The sequence below is a fragment of the Syngnathus floridae genome, chromosome 4 (assembly GCF_059516105.1).
Source record: "Syngnathus floridae isolate MCC-2025c chromosome 4, RoL_Sflo_1.0, whole genome shotgun sequence".
In the NCBI taxonomy this organism is placed as follows: Eukaryota; Metazoa; Chordata; class Actinopteri; order Syngnathiformes; family Syngnathidae; genus Syngnathus; species Syngnathus floridae.
This window is the reverse complement of record NC_142416.1, coordinates 11,834,703-11,850,299: the sequence shown is the minus strand read 5'-3', so window position 1 is coordinate 11,850,299 and position 15,597 is coordinate 11,834,703. Positions and strand designations below refer to the sequence as shown.

Here is a 15,597-nt window from a genome sequence, read left to right as displayed (position 1 = left end):
CCCCAAAGAGGTCGTCTGCTTTTTATCCCCGCTTTGGTCCCCCTAATGCTTCGTGACACCGAGGTCTATGTATACACTAGTGGAGTGTGTGAAGTGGGTCTCAGCTGCAGTAGCTGAGTTTCATCCCATGAGTCTGTGAAATTTTGTCCTGCTAATGTGTTATTAACTCCGTTCTCTAAGTCGCCGACCTCGCTGTGGAGAACGAAATGACAAGATAAACCCCCAGTGTAGAACCCACCAAGAATGCCCGTTGCGAACCAGTGGCACTTGGCGGAACATTTTCTTGGGCGATGCCACATCCAGTCTGCATTAGCAACCATTTCCTCCTGAGGAAATGGTTTAATGTTAAATTCTCAAATAAAATGAGAAATAAAAAAGCAATAAAGATGTGTAAGTACTCTCGCGACAGACAATCTAGCAGTTGAAAACATTCCCCAAACTACCCCGCTTGGGAAAACACAAGGTTTGATTCAGCTTTGAGATTTTATTCTCCATTCGCCAGTGAATATGGCATAGCAATCTGACGATTTCTAGCAATTGATTTATTCCATTTATTATTATATTTATTCCACTTATATGCTACAGAAATCAGAGTAATTATTGTTGAGAGGCTGAAATCTGAGTTTTTAGACAGTTTTGTTCTACAATAGTTGTGATTTCTCAATTCTTAAAATAATCGATTAGTTGGCGATTACTTAATTTCGACACCTAATGCAAAATTGGAAAACTAAAGTGAGAAGCGATATGGTGTGATGAGCCTGTCTTTAGTGTGTGTGGCCAGAGCTCAGAATCTCTTGCAGGCACTAAAGCCTGCTGATCGTCTCGAATCTTAATCACGACGATAAGATCTATAATAATCCTAGACATGACAATGTGCGAAAATGTCATATGATAATGATAATTACCAAAATTACGGTTTTAGTATTGCTGCAATAAATCACAGCTGTACGTTTTATTTTGAATGCAAATGTCAGGAGCCCCTTTGTACAAAAGGGCCTCGTATCAGCCCGACTACTCAACATCTGAAATTCACACTTTGATTAGCCATAATATCCAAAGTCATAAATCGCCATTCCACTACTATTTTTGCGATCGCGGACTTGCTGCTTTTGAGAAGAGATCAAGCATGACGACAGATTTGTAAAGTTCCTGCATTTTCAGCTGGGTTTAACTTTTACCAATTTTGCTGCTTAACAAAATTTGTGTGACAAAATTCTACAAAATTACTTTTGAGTGTTGGTGTTTGTTATGCTCCGCTGTGTGTCATAAAAATAGCAGGTGTAGACACAAGTGGTGATGACATAGTCCAAGCATGACTGCTCCTTCCAGTTGGACCTCTTAGAGAAAACAAAGCGGGTGCTAGGTGGTTGGAATGCAATCCTCTGGTCGGTTTAGCTTTTTGTCTTTTCAAGAACACCAGCTCTGTTCCAAGTATGTCAAACTCATAAGTTGACACACATTCACAGAGTTGTGTCAGTGCATTCCAGAATCCACCCTGTGTTAACTGCGGAAAATGGTGCGGCGACCATCTCAAACATTTCGGCCAGCAGATCACCCCCCTCACGCTCGTAAGGGTTTTCCTGTGACGTCAGCCTGCGTAGCTTTATTAGTTTTATGGTCAAAACCAGACTAACATTCGTTGTCATCACTCTGGGGTGTTTCCTCCAGCTGAGGGTCATAAAAGCCATTGCTTTTTGACTACCGTCACTGGGACTTGGTTTACAGTCAGTGCAGCCACAAATGGATTGTGTATAGAATGAGTGTCTTTGGAAGAATGGGATGTCGAGTAACTACCGAGAGTTTGTGCACTTTTCAGGCAAACCTAATGAATATAGGGCAGCACAGTAGTACGTATATGTAGTTAGAATGTTTGCGTTGAAGCAGGAATCTGATGGATTTGAGATCTAGATCTTTTCTTCCGGCTGTACTCTCGAAATGCTAACATAGAGCAACATTGGAGGAGGATGAGATTATTTTTATTATGTCCTTTATTTTGATAACAATAATCACAATAAAGCGAACCAATGACTTTTTATTTGAGAGGGACTGAGGGTTGCGTGAATACTAAACCACTGCAAGAGAAGGGAGCCTGTAGAGCAGGGGTGTCAAACTCATTTTTTTCGCAGGCCGCATTGTAGTCATAGCTTCTTTCGGAGGGCTATTATAACTGTCAACCCAAATAAATGTATGAGCACCTCATATTATATATAGTAAAAGCTACAAAACAAACTGACAAATAACTCGTTTTCAAATCAGACGAGTAAAAATTGGTTAAATATTAAAGAAAAAAAGATATTAAAAGTGAAGACAATTTGCAATTCTTGTAATAACACACGAATTTGATGCACAATTTGTCTTCGCGGGCCACATAAAATGATGTGGCGGGCCGTATCTGGCCCCCGGGCCTTGAGTTTGACACCAATGCTGTAGAGAATAATGCCGCAGTGTCTACAGCTCAGGCTCAGCGACAGGGGAAGTAAACCTTCATGTGTGGGTATTTTTGTCATTTCTGTTGTGTGTCCGGGGCTAACGCACTGCAGCTCACCGCAAAAACATTTGCTAAAACTCGTCTAGCTTTGCTTTTGGGTTCGTAACGGTTTGGGTGACGGCTGAAAATTGCTTCCATTGTTCTGTCAGTATTTCAAAATTTTCAGCAGTCCATCAGTGAGGGACTGACAGACCTCCCGTCGATAATGACAGACTTCCCACCACTGCTGTTACCCTTGTAACCATTGTTTCACTGATGGTCTTAAAATAGTAGTGACAAACTGTAATTTAGCGATGTAAGCTTGGTTAGAATAACTGTAAAGGACTCATAAGACTCTCCACACTAATGATGACGGACGGAGTGACTGATTTACATGCTATGCTACCAAATATGTATCTATATGTATGCACAACATTTTGACACTGGAGCACTGGGCCACTTTGTTGGAAACAATTGGGAAAGGACGTGCCTTGCTCAGGGGCATGAATGATGCTTGTTCACTCCCACGTATCACATTACTGTATGTTTGCTCAGAGAATTGAGTCCTTCAATCACAGCGCACATTGTCAACCAGTTTTCCACGCCTGTCTCTACTTGCTATACGTTGTTGCTCTAATTTATGGCTCTTATTTATTTCAATCGAAGGTGGTTTTCCCTCAAAATATGTTTTTTTTTGGGTCAGTCATTTTGAATATAATCTAAACATCTCATCAAAGATAATCGTCAAATGCTGTGTGTAAGCGAGGCAGTGCACCTATAAAATCAGACATTTGGCTCTTCGAGAACTGTACACAACATATAGATGATTAACCTCAAGGTTTGTTCTCTCAGTCCAGCCCAAGCTTGTTCGAGCGGAGTTTCACAGCATACTCGAGTCTTAACCCTCCCCCTTTCCCCCCTTAATGCACTTAATGGAATATCTCGAACAGAAAGCAAAAGAAAGGTGTTGCAACCCACCACAGCAGCTGCAGTGAGCAAGTATGTGTGTTGTCATGCGCGTGGCCTTTTTATGTGTCTGTTTTGCGCTCAAATGAGAAACTCCAACTGCTCCAACCATCTCTGGCCTGTCTGCTCATTCCCCCCGTCTTTCCTCTTTTGCAATTAAAGCATAAATATTCTGATCGTGTACTGGTTCAATTCACCTGACGTTTGTGTGTTTTAAAGAGTGGGTGTGATCTGTCTCATGCAAACGAGCCCTTTTCCCAACAAATTCCTCACAAACGGGGAACGTTTCAAAGTATTCAGGGCTGTGGTGAATGGGGTGATTTTAAAATCAGGACTCCTGGTTACAGAAGTATGATTGAAGTAGAAGATCTCTCTTCACAGTGGTAATCTGTGATCGCCCTGGCCAATTTGACATCATCTGCACTTGTTCAGTTAGACCACATATGCTTTAAATTGGAATTCCTCACTTGCTGTGTGAAACCAGACAACCCAATGTGTGACACATCGTGGAGGCGCAAAGACGATCGTGGTTGTTCCACCCAAACACCGGCGGAGCTAGGATTTTTTTTTCTTTCCTTGTGGGGGCCGTGGGGTGGCCACAAATATCTCGCGGTCTACAAAACATTTTTTTTTTTGTTACAAACCTGCAAAATTCTTCTGAAAATGCTGATTAACAATCATTAAATGTACCCTAGGGGAGGAAATGTGAAAAATACTCCAGGAAAAATGGGAAAATACCCATAGGATCATCTGGAGCGGTGCTGCCTGGGACTTACATGTTCCTCACTCACTGTCTTCCACTGTGAAGATACACGTGGATTACTTGAAATAAACGTCAGGTCTTTACTTTCAATAGGTAACAGAGATATTCGCAGCTAATATTTTGCTTATCTTGGGCTACTCCAGCCAATCACACTCTGCGTGCGAGAGGCATTGGAAAAGCAACAGGCCATTCATTTATCACGGCCAGGCTCCATTGTGCCTGTGTGCGTGAGCTTGCTCACATTACAATAGCCCTAAACTATGTGTGACCCTGTCTCATTTCCTAGCATTTAACTTTTTGTTTTTTAGGAGCGTTGAAGTCGTACTCTCTGGAGCTCCAGCGCCGCAGGGTGTGGGACTTGAGCAGTTATGAAATATTTAGTTAGGGATGTCATGATTACCAGAGTCCTAGTCACTTTTAGTTTTACGCAAAAGTCGCTGTGGCATCCTCGTCGCTCTGCTCTCCAAATTCGGACATCGGTTCTAGTTCTACTTTGTACGTCAAAGCTCAATGCCAACACCCTTTACGGACTCGTCTTGTCCCTTCCCCCTAGAAATGCGTGATCACAAGAACCAAGACATTTCCGAATTCTCCGTTAACTTGGCGAAAAGATACGGGAAACACGTACATAGTATTCATTGATTTTCATTGTAATGACACTCGTGGTTGGATTAGATGTTCCATACGTCTGAGTTGTTGGTAAATGCTCACTATTGAGTTAGCTTAAAATAGTCTGCTTACGGCACAATCAGCACGTGGCTCCAAGTGATGATGTCGCGAGTCTGGCACGTTCCCAAACCCGGGGGATTATTTTAACCATTTCACTTGTCTCTCTAAAAGGGTAAGAGAAAGGGTGGTTTAGTGCCATCTAGTGGTGAACTTACAACTTTGAAGTGCGCGCACACCGAGAGCACACGCCACCAACCGAGCACCAATTTCTTCAGCTGATGTGCAAGCAAAATGTCATCACAGATGACTTCTAGTATTCCCTCAAGTGACAAAGTGCATTTGTGACACATTCTGTAGTCCGGCAAGTGGTGATCTGGTAATTGTCTCCTTCGGGTATCCGTAGCAGAAAGATGGCGGTCAGGTCAGACATGTTAGCGTCCCGCAAGATGAAGCGATCACTAGATTTAGGATTACATGAATAAAAAAAGTACATTAATATAATAGAACATATTTTTTGCATATTGCAGAAATTAAGAGTGTTTTTTTTAAAATGAATGGACATTGAAAAATCAAAATATATACACTGCCACGTTAAGGTCTATTATGCATTAAGTAACGAAACTGTCTTGTTAAAGTCACAAATGTGGCGCTCAACTGCCCCCCCCCCCTCCCCCAAAAAAAAACATATTGTGTGAAGTTGTAATGTAGTGACTGCATGCTACCATGCTGGGTCTCAATTCTCTGAACGTGTGGCTGAGCATCAGTGTGTGACATGTGTTCATCAGATGGCTGAGTGACTTCTACCACATGGCAGTGCAAAGTACAAGCGAGCTGCGAAGAAAGTGGCGCTACACTATGCTGCGACTTTGCCAGTAGTGATGCGGAAAAGATATTTGAGATGTCTCTTTGGTATCACTACGGTTTTAATATTAAATTGTTACATTCAATTTACGCATTTATGTGGGTTTAGATGATTTTTTTTGTCTAATTTGGTTTAGTTATTTGTGTGTTATTCTCAAGCAGTAGTTTTGATAAAATCAGGCTAAATGTTTAGTGATGAGAACTGATAGTCTTCCAAAAAAATTTTAGTTTTTAGTTTTAAATGTTAATTAGTTTTCAGAATGAGTTTGTTAACCCCCGCTTACATTCTTCATTTTACTTTAACTTTTATTAAGCTCGTTCATTCATCTTTTGAACAGCTAATTGTCACTGCTTGTTTGTTTGATTTTGTGTATTTCTTTTAAAAACAAAAAAACAACAACAACAAAAAAGCCATCACAATAAGCATATTTATTCAAAAAATATTTTTAAAAAAATTACAATCAAGGGTGGAACACTGGTAAGTACGTCCGCCTCACAGTTAGGAGGGTGCGGGTTCGATTCCACCTCCGGCCCTCCCTGTGTGGCGTTTACATGTTCTCCCTGTGGTTTCCTCCCACATCCCAAAAACATGCTTGGTAGGATGATTGAGCACTCCAAAAATTGCCCATAAGTATGAGTGCGAGTGTGGATGGTTGTTTCTGTGATTGTCTGGCCCAGGGTGTCCCCCCCTACTGCCTGATGACTGCTGAGACATGCTCATGACCCCCGTGGGGACAAGCAGTATGGAAAATGGACGGATGGATTTTACAATAACTAAAACCACCAAAAAATAAACATTTTGCAGCTATCCACGAATCAAATACAGGTACTGTATGATTGTCCACAGAATTAAAGTACAACAAGTTTAGACAATCGATGCATGACAATTCAGTTTCATTATCTGTTCTCATCTACTCTTTAAAAAAACAATTGCTGCACTTCAGCATTGTTGGAATGTCAGTGCAAAATACATATTTTAATGCCTATGTAATAGATTCATTCTTTGAAGACTTAAATACAGTGTGTAGTAATTAATATATATAACCAATAGGTTTATGGTGTTGAAACTTGCACATTAATTCGAATTTAAAACGTAGTATCAATAATACAGTGAAAGAAGAAGTGAATTTTAATATTTAGTCTGCAAGCTAGTTTATCATATGCGCCCCTAAATTTTCTTCCAGTACTTCTAGAATTTTAAGTTAGGGGCTACTGTTCTCCACGAAAAAAAAACAAGTTTGCTTGGAGCCGTAATCGGTCTTATGTGACTTGGCCTTAGTGAGCGTAATAGTGTTTGTCTATATCTGCGTGTGACCTCGTCTGGCTCTTTCTCCCACTGCGATGAAAATGTGAGGAAACCACAGATGAGCAAATTTGGGAAGCGGCTGGATTGTATTTGGCTGAATTTGGCAATACACGAGAAGCCAAAATTGAAATAATGGTTAGATGTTAATTGCCCAGCCTTATAGCACACTTAACATCCATGTGTAACACTTGGGTTGAAACCACTCGCTTTTTGGAGATCGCACTGTCCAATACAAATGTGCCAGTCCACTACTTGATCTCAGGTAGCCTCAAGTCTGAAGGCCACAGAAGTTGGCGCCGAAAAAAATATTTACTTAGTTGGTGTGGCAATTTTAAATATTTGTTTGTTTAAAGGTTTAATGATTACCTTTGAGAAAAAACTAGTACAGGCCTGTTTCTTCATCCTTTCATACCACTTGACCTTAACAAGGATGTAGTGTGACTAAAATAGCATATTGCATCACACTGAGAGGTACCACAAGACTCATTAATGTCAATAGATTGTGTCACGTCAAAGTCAGGTCAAGAGTATAAGACATTGACGAATTTATGTACAAAATGATCATACGGCTTTGAAAGCGCTATATTCAAAGACCACTGAAGTTTCATATTTTGGGAAGCATATCTATCATATTGCCAAACCCTTAAAAAGTGTGCATCTGCTCTGACATGAGATTGTTGATAACACTCCGAATCTTAGCCACAAGGACTTGCAGTAGTAAAGAAAGTAAAAGCTCAGTGCACCTTGGGGTCACCCACCCCACCCCCCATATGGTTATTCAATGAGGTGTGGGATAGGGGAGGTGGGGGAGGCAGTTATTTTGCTGTCTAATTAAAGGCTTTCTTTAAAGTAAGGGTAGTTAAGCTGCTATGGGCCTTCTTGAACTTGAGTCATGTGACTTTGCACATGCTCAGACCTGTCGCTGTGATCCCACGTGATGATCTCAGAGTTGACGGATGCCAACTGGCCTGATGTTGGTGTTTATGGAGCGGCCCATTATGTCGGAAAGGAGAACCAAAGTTAAACAAATACGCGCTCCATCCGTTCGACATTAAGGGCCTGCACACATGGCTTTGACGTCAGAGTGACATTAAACAGGGTGGGGTTGCCCAACTCGCTCTGATAGGCACATGTGCGGACGCACACGTGCGGACGCACACGCTATTCGCCCCTTACGTGCCTTCCCCCCACCTTCTTCCTCTGTTCTTTTCCACCTGACTTCAAAATTACATGGCAGCTTCTCATTTCCTTCCCTTATTGCAAATCCATAACAAAACACTTAGCACAATAAAGAGTTTGAGCTCTGATCTTTTTGGTATAAATGCGATGTCTTGCTCACCGGTTATTGTTATTGGCTCAAATGTGTCCAAGGATTTTCTTTTGTCCTCACGAGCTTTGCTTTCCCATCAACACGTTCCTGGTCAACATTCCCGTTGATAGTTGGTCTGGTTGTGGGTTAGATACTATGTGGATTTGATTGCACGCCAAATTTGGAATATGTTTGTGTGTGCAAATATATTTCAGTATTTAACCATGTCAGTGTCGCTGCCACATGCCATTTCCAGGTTTGGTGGTTTTCCCAGTCAGTTTGTGTTTTGCAAGCTCCCTATGACCTGGAAGGAAAATCCTCTTTCTTAGACTACTGCATGCAGATTTTTTTCTTTTTTCCACTTGCAAACATGTGAGCAGTTTTCTTGAAAAGCCTATCACTTTTGCACTGGTGCGCCAAACTTAAATTATCAGCTCCACCAGTACAAGAGTTGGTTCCACCCATATTTTCAACTGCATCACATTCAGGTTGACAGTTTTATAGGTTCACTCGTATCTTATCGCCATTGAATAATTTCATTCCATTGATTAATTGAATAATCAGAAATTTTATTTTGCTTTTTAGTGTGTTACAAAATATTTTTTTTCCTGATTGGTTTTTTTTGTGTCACATTTTTGTGTTTTAATGCCAAAACTTAAATTTAAAGGTGACACTTTGCGCTCCCACCCGCACAATGAAAAAAGATCCCATGCATATTTGTAATTATTTGTGTGACGTTTTGGCAAGGCGCCTAAAGGTAAAGAATTTTTAGCTCACTTTACCTGTTGTGTTTATTATGCCGCAATGGAATTTGCCGACTTTAGGAAGAGAGCCTTGTCTCCTGCAAGTGAGCCCAAGCTTACGGCAGCACAATGGAGTCATAAGTAACACATCGGGCTTACAATCAAGAGGTCCTGGCTTTTAGTCTCAGCTTAGGCCTTCTGTTTGGGATTTGAATATACTCCCCATGCATGTGTGGCTTTTCTTCTTCACCACATGCTCTACTTCTGGCATGGAGGCAACTTGTGATATGAACCACTAGAACCTGGGCCTCTGTTCACACCAAGGTAGCAAACATGCTCACGTATATGTGAGGAAAGGCCAGTGATGTGGTGGTGCCACTTTGTCATTGATTGTCTACGTTTCTGACTCTCAGGTGGAGGAGGGAAGAGGAACGGTCGCAGCAAGAAATGGAAGGAGATGCTCAAACTACCCCACATCAGCCAGTGTGAGGAGCTGCGTCGCATTATCGGTAAGAAATTGCTTTGTGTGTGAGACAGAATGATAATGTGCCATGCTGTGTCAAAGGGTTGGGTCGGACTGCAGAAGGAAGCTCAGATCGGACTTCCTTCCTCTTTGGCGTCACCACCCACCACCGACAGGCGGGGCACAGGAAACTATTTGTGTATGAGTGTGTCTGACTCAAGGAATTGTCGGCTCAGCCGTTTCTTCATTTGACTTTTTATATATATTTCAGTGCATCCGCAATTAAATAAAATTGGTTTCAACGTCTTGTCCACAAGGAGACAGTATTTGGGAAACCTGAAACTGATCATTTTGGAAACCTGGTCTCATAGTGGCTATACCTCTAAACACTATGTTTCCGTGTGAATAACACTTATGCATCTCTTCTGAGTTCACAGTGACTCACTTCAGTTATCTGAGTTCTCGTTTTGAAGCCAACATCCTACATTTCCATCGTTTATCACAATTTCTAAATTGTTGCGAGTAAATTTTTTTGTTGCGTGGACTTCGGTAAATTCCCGGGGCAGCATTACAGCACCACTTCAGGCCTGGCATATAAACTACAGTGTTTCACATTGACATCTATTTTTTAAACTATTTAGTGTTTTCAACAAATAAGAAAAAAATGGCTCAGTTTCCATGTGAATGGAACTAAAAGAGACCCCATAGTCTCGCACCTAAAGTGCATATGTGTGTGTGTATCAGTAGATCACAGCTTCCTATGCAGTTACAGCTCCAACCACACTCGCCTCCCCCACATTCGCACCCCTCCCTACTTTGTATCCGCCACCCCCACTGTCTCTACCTCCTTTGGTCTTCCACTTAAGAGCGGAAGGAGAATGATGACAAGAAAACAATAATTTAAAAAAAACAAACGCCTTTTTTACCATAGGTCAGAAAAGCACTGTCAACAACGCCAAGAAATTAGTAAAACAAACGGCAAGAGGAAGACAAGTTAAAGATGCGGATGTGGTTATAACACAAACTGCAATAAAACAAAACATTAAAAGTATCGCCCATGAAGAGCGAATATATAGTATATGCCTCTTCAAGTGTGAAGAAAAAAAAAAGTGCTTTCTGTGTGTGCGTGTCTGCACTCAGCAGCTGTTAAGGGTTTCCTACGTCACTGTTACATAGAGGCGATTGCGTAATTTCCCTATCACACACAGCGCAGGATCAAAATAACCCCCTTTGCGTACTTAAACACACCGATGTAGACAGCACGCACGCATCATGCATACACACACACGCACGCACACACACATGCCGTTCCTCGTGTTTTCACTGGGGATGGAGAGATACAGTTTAGGCACTGATAGCAGTGTCTTTGTTGTGTCTTGATAGTGTCAGGCATTTGGCCTTAGCCTTGAGAAGTAGGTCACTTCTAGGAATCCTAGATTGCATTATGTGGGCTGGAGCCATTGTCGGCTACCCGTTTACAGCCCTCATGCTCCTTTCATCTTCTTCTGCTTTTTTGAAGGGGTTTTGCTTAGTTATAGGGGAAGTCGACCCATTTAAAAAAAAAAAAAAATGTATGTGCCCCACGAGTCTAAATTTTGAATGATATTGCATTTGTGGACTATGATTTAATCAGAAAAATTCAACCATTTTCATCTGTTTCAGGGAGCGGCCATTTTTCCTTTTGCTGTCGACTGAAAATGACATCACACTCGCTCTAGTCTCGGGTCATAACCAATCTCGGTTCACCAGTTATATTAAGCTGAGCAGGTGCATGTTTCATTCGTATCTCACAATCCAAACATAATATGTACATCAGGGTGATTTAAAATTCATTGCAAATTCACATCACATTCTAGTTATTTAGAATAGTTGATTGCATCATGGAGAAAACCTGCTCATTGGCAGGTTTGGCGTTCATCTCTAGAGGCTCTATAGTTTAGTTTATACTTAAAAAAAAAAAGAATTGGAGTCACTTCCATGTGTTTTTTCCGGCTGATTTTCTGCACTTAAGATCATTCTGCGAACCATCAGCAGCAGCCTTTGTCTTGCACATTTGATATCACATAAACATGCTCTCAGTTAGGGTCATGTGGTGTGCGAGCCCTCATCCCGTCCCGCATGCTGCCGGGCTAATAGCGAGTCCGACTTTTGTTAGATTGACAACTGGTGGACGCTTTCTTGCCGATGTGTAGCTGTGTCCTTTAACGCTTGGCAGGGTGTTCGCGGTAGCTGGCTGATTATTTCTACTCGAGGAAGCCAAGTCCAAATTGTGGAAAACGAGCCAGCTCTTTTAGCTTAAAGATGGTGAAAGCATTTTGCCTCTCATGGACACAACAGGTCATCCACCCTGTGGATGTGACGCACAGACATGTCATCATACACAAACACACATCTCCATGTAGAAATCACATAAGTAGGCCTGGGAGATTAATGCATTTAACAGTATTTCAAATTCATTAGATGGAACAATTTTTCAGCTAATACAACAGAATGTGAATTTTCAATGTTATGTTTGTAAAATAAATTGCTGATAGATTTATTTTCATTATATAGGACAATCGGTGTAGAAAATAGATCAGTGAATGAATTCATATAAAATTCAGAATATGTCAATGATTGAAAATGCATCACATTTTAACACAATATCACATTTTGACATTCAACCGTGAAACTTGCTACCATATTGTTGACGCGACCTGGTTAAATACATTTTTAATGAAAATGTAGAAAAAAATCGTGGATCAATTCTAACAGGAGAATTGCCATGCTTCTCGGTTTATGTGACTGCAGCTTTGTCTCTGTGCAGGTTTACACGAGCAGCAGCTCCACTTGTTTCAGTAAATGGAGTCTACTTTCATCATTTAAATCACTTGGCTCTTAATTACCTCTAAGATTTGTCTTAAAGGCCCAGTCTGTTAAACCAGTGAAACAGTACAGGTCCCTGGTCTCCATCCAAATATATATAGTGTGTGTGCGTGGGCATGCTATCTTGTTCCACACACTCGTGCACCCCGCAGCATTTTAATGGATCTGAACAGGTATTGTTGCATGGCAGCAGTGAGCAATGGCAATTGCACTCAAACATATTCATTTGCATATAGAAAAAGCCCACAAGTTATACAATTTGAAATTCAACACCCTTTTTTTCGATTGAGGCTCCAACATGAAGCTCCGATTCCATTTGTTGCCACCAACTTGAAATGAAAAAAAGGATCCGGCAAATGTTGCTGTGAAGTCATGGGAATTTTCTCCCTGCTAAATATGGTGCAAGTATTTTGTCATGTTATTGTTAACCTTGTCCATAAACTTAATTGCCCTACTCCATTTATTCCCACCTTAGCAGATGAATGCTGTAAACTTTTCTTATTGTGCAGGCTCTCTAAATTTGTCTTTATGAGCATTGCATTTGACAGCTATTTCCAGCGGACAGGGAAACGCCAAAGATGTTTGGGGATCAATGATGTAAGGCAATACCCAGGGGAAAGTACAATGAACTTCACTATAGGAGATTTGCTCAGCGACTGGTTGCTCTTGACATGTAAAACACATCACCCAATACAAAGAGAGGCAGTAAAACGACAATCTTTACAATCTTCTACATGCTCACCAGGGTTACCTTACGATCATGTGACCGAGTCGGCGTAATAAGCGTTGGGCTGCAGAGCACAGGGAATGCTGGGTAATAAACTGTGCAGCTGGGAGAACTGTCACAAAGATTTGATTTACTTTTACGTTATTCTCTAGGTTTCAGACATTTTCATCCTCTGGAATGGCCTTATTTTGTCTTTATATATTTATGAATCGTGTGTTTTTTCACCTTGTGAAATGTCTCATTTGTCTTTTGTCTCATTTGTGGGTGTACAGCTCAGATGGACGTACATTGGTCACAAATTATGGGCCCCGACCCGCTGCACAGATTGCATACATGTGAACACCATGTGACTTTTCTATGTAATAACCTGCCTGTGCTTTCTTTTTTATGGACTGTCGACTATTTTGAATCTATTTCCCTCAGCCAGACCAACCCTTTTTTTTTTTAATTGATTGAACGGTAAATCATTTTAGAATTATTTGGATTATTTCCCGATTGATTCTTTTATCATAAGGTGTTTTTTTTTTAATGCCTGAAAATAATGCTGAGCACAAGGAGAGTGAAAGCTTAACCATCGGACAGCTGTATACAAATATATCACCTGCAAATTCTATTTAATACTTGGCCCCATGTAACAAAAGCATGACATTGATTTTTGTTCTTTGTCTTTGTTTGACATCTGAATGTGTGTACTGTTACCAAACCAAATGATCAATCCTCGTTGTTGTCTCCTCCTCTCAGAAAGGGACTATACGAGTCTATGTGAGAAGCAGCCGATTGGTCGGCTTCTATTTCGTCAGTACTGTGATACCAGGCCAGAGCTGAAGCGCTGCATCGAATTCATGGATGCTGTGGTAAGATTTCGAACAACTCACTTTTGCTCTCACCTTTTCAAATCATCATTTTTTTTTTTTATTTAATAAATCTTTCACTGTTTTCTTATTGGCTTCACTGTATTCTCTGTGGGATAAGGAGTGATCAAAGTGATCTCGGCAATAACACTTGGTGTTGGTTGGGGGTGGACGGGTCAACGAAGGAGGTAATTAGTGACAGAGTCAGGCTGTCAGAGAGCAGACCCCTCCTCTTCCTCCATGCAGTCATCCGTGAGTTCAAGCCCACGTCAGTCCGTGGAGCAGGCGAACACAGGCCCAAGACTGTGTCTTGGCCTCCGGAGTTATGCGGCAAAGGAAAACAGGAGCAAATCATGCTTATTTAGAAAGAACACACATTAGTCATATCCTTTTTTTTTTTTTTTTTTTTTTGCATTTGGCACACATACTTACCTGCATCCTGTGAAGCAATTTTTCATGATTAACGTGAATAAGAACTTCAAATGTCATTTGCATGATTCGGAGCCTGGTGCTGTTTAGCTGAGCTTGTTTTTAAACAAAACATACAAATTCAAGCGGTCCACAGTGGCCTCTCGAAGAGAACCAGCGGTGGGCCGTTCATTTGGTACTAAGTGGGAATTTACTTGACATAAGGCGCCTCTTAAATCCACCACTATCAATTTTGGAAGCAAAACACATTTTAATAGTGCCCAATTGTGCCACATTTAGCGCAGTTCCGAAGAGGGCTGTCACAAATGAATCCTTTTAGAATCGATTATCCTATCGATTATCCCACCGATTACACGAGTCGCATGCTTCAGTGCAGAATCGGTGCAGCAAGTCGTGGTTCTAACTACTTCTAAGACTTCAATCATCTTTAAGTTCCCATCGCAAGCCTCTGATTTAAGCAGTATTAATTCTCATTAATAACCATTTGTTGTACGTTGTACGTTAAGCTTGTGCTGCTCGTATGATGTCAACACCAGTGACATAGATGACGCAGGAGTCACCATTACTCATATACACCCCGTGGCGGAAAAAGTATTAAAAGCTGTGCCAGTTGACCTCCAGTTGTAAAACCACAGTGGCCTCTCCCGCTGATATGTGAGGGGCCCCCTCAGTGTGACTTTTCTTTCATTTCCTATGACCCGCTCGTCCTCCCTCTTTCCCCTTTGTCTCTCTCCTCTCAAGCTCAAATGTATTCCTTTGCCCTGTGTGTACCGGTATTCAAGATTACCGGGATTCTTGTAACGTGTGTGCTCATGCTTGTGTTCCCCTGACAGGCCATGTATCAGCTAGCTCCCGATGAAAAGCGGAGAGACTGCGGATTGAATGTTTTAGACACTTACTTCAATAATGGGGTAAGACGTGTTCTTACTCAATGCAGCCATGTTGTATGGGTGACGGGTTGCAGGTATACCGGGCGGGCCCCTGTGTCACAGTATATTTTCTTTCTGTTGCCGCTTCAAGTCGGCAGCCCATTTGCCAGGCATACCCCAAGATGTGGTGGCGGGGTGCCGGGAGAGACTTGAACAGAGTCCTTGTAAGGAGCTCTTCAATGACTGCACCAAGTAAGTCCATTGCATGACTTTTTAAAAGCTATGTAACATGGGAGACCCACGGAGCTC

General features: G+C 41.5%; 1 protein-coding gene across 2 annotated transcripts in view; it reads left to right on the top strand.

Annotated features, from left to right (window-relative positions):
• grk4 (G protein-coupled receptor kinase 4) overlaps positions 1-15,597 on the top strand; it is a 33,552-nt gene that overhangs the window by 3,273 nt on the left and 14,682 nt on the right. For both annotated transcript variants that reach the window (XM_088373516.1, XM_088373517.1), the window contains exons 2-5: positions 9,498-9,593; positions 13,881-13,993; positions 15,253-15,330; positions 15,440-15,540. In XM_088373516.1, the coding sequence (XP_088229642.1) occupies positions 9,498-9,593; positions 13,881-13,993; positions 15,253-15,330; positions 15,440-15,540 (388 nt within the window). The remainder of the gene's footprint in view (positions 1-9,497; positions 9,594-13,880; positions 13,994-15,252; positions 15,331-15,439; positions 15,541-15,597) is intronic.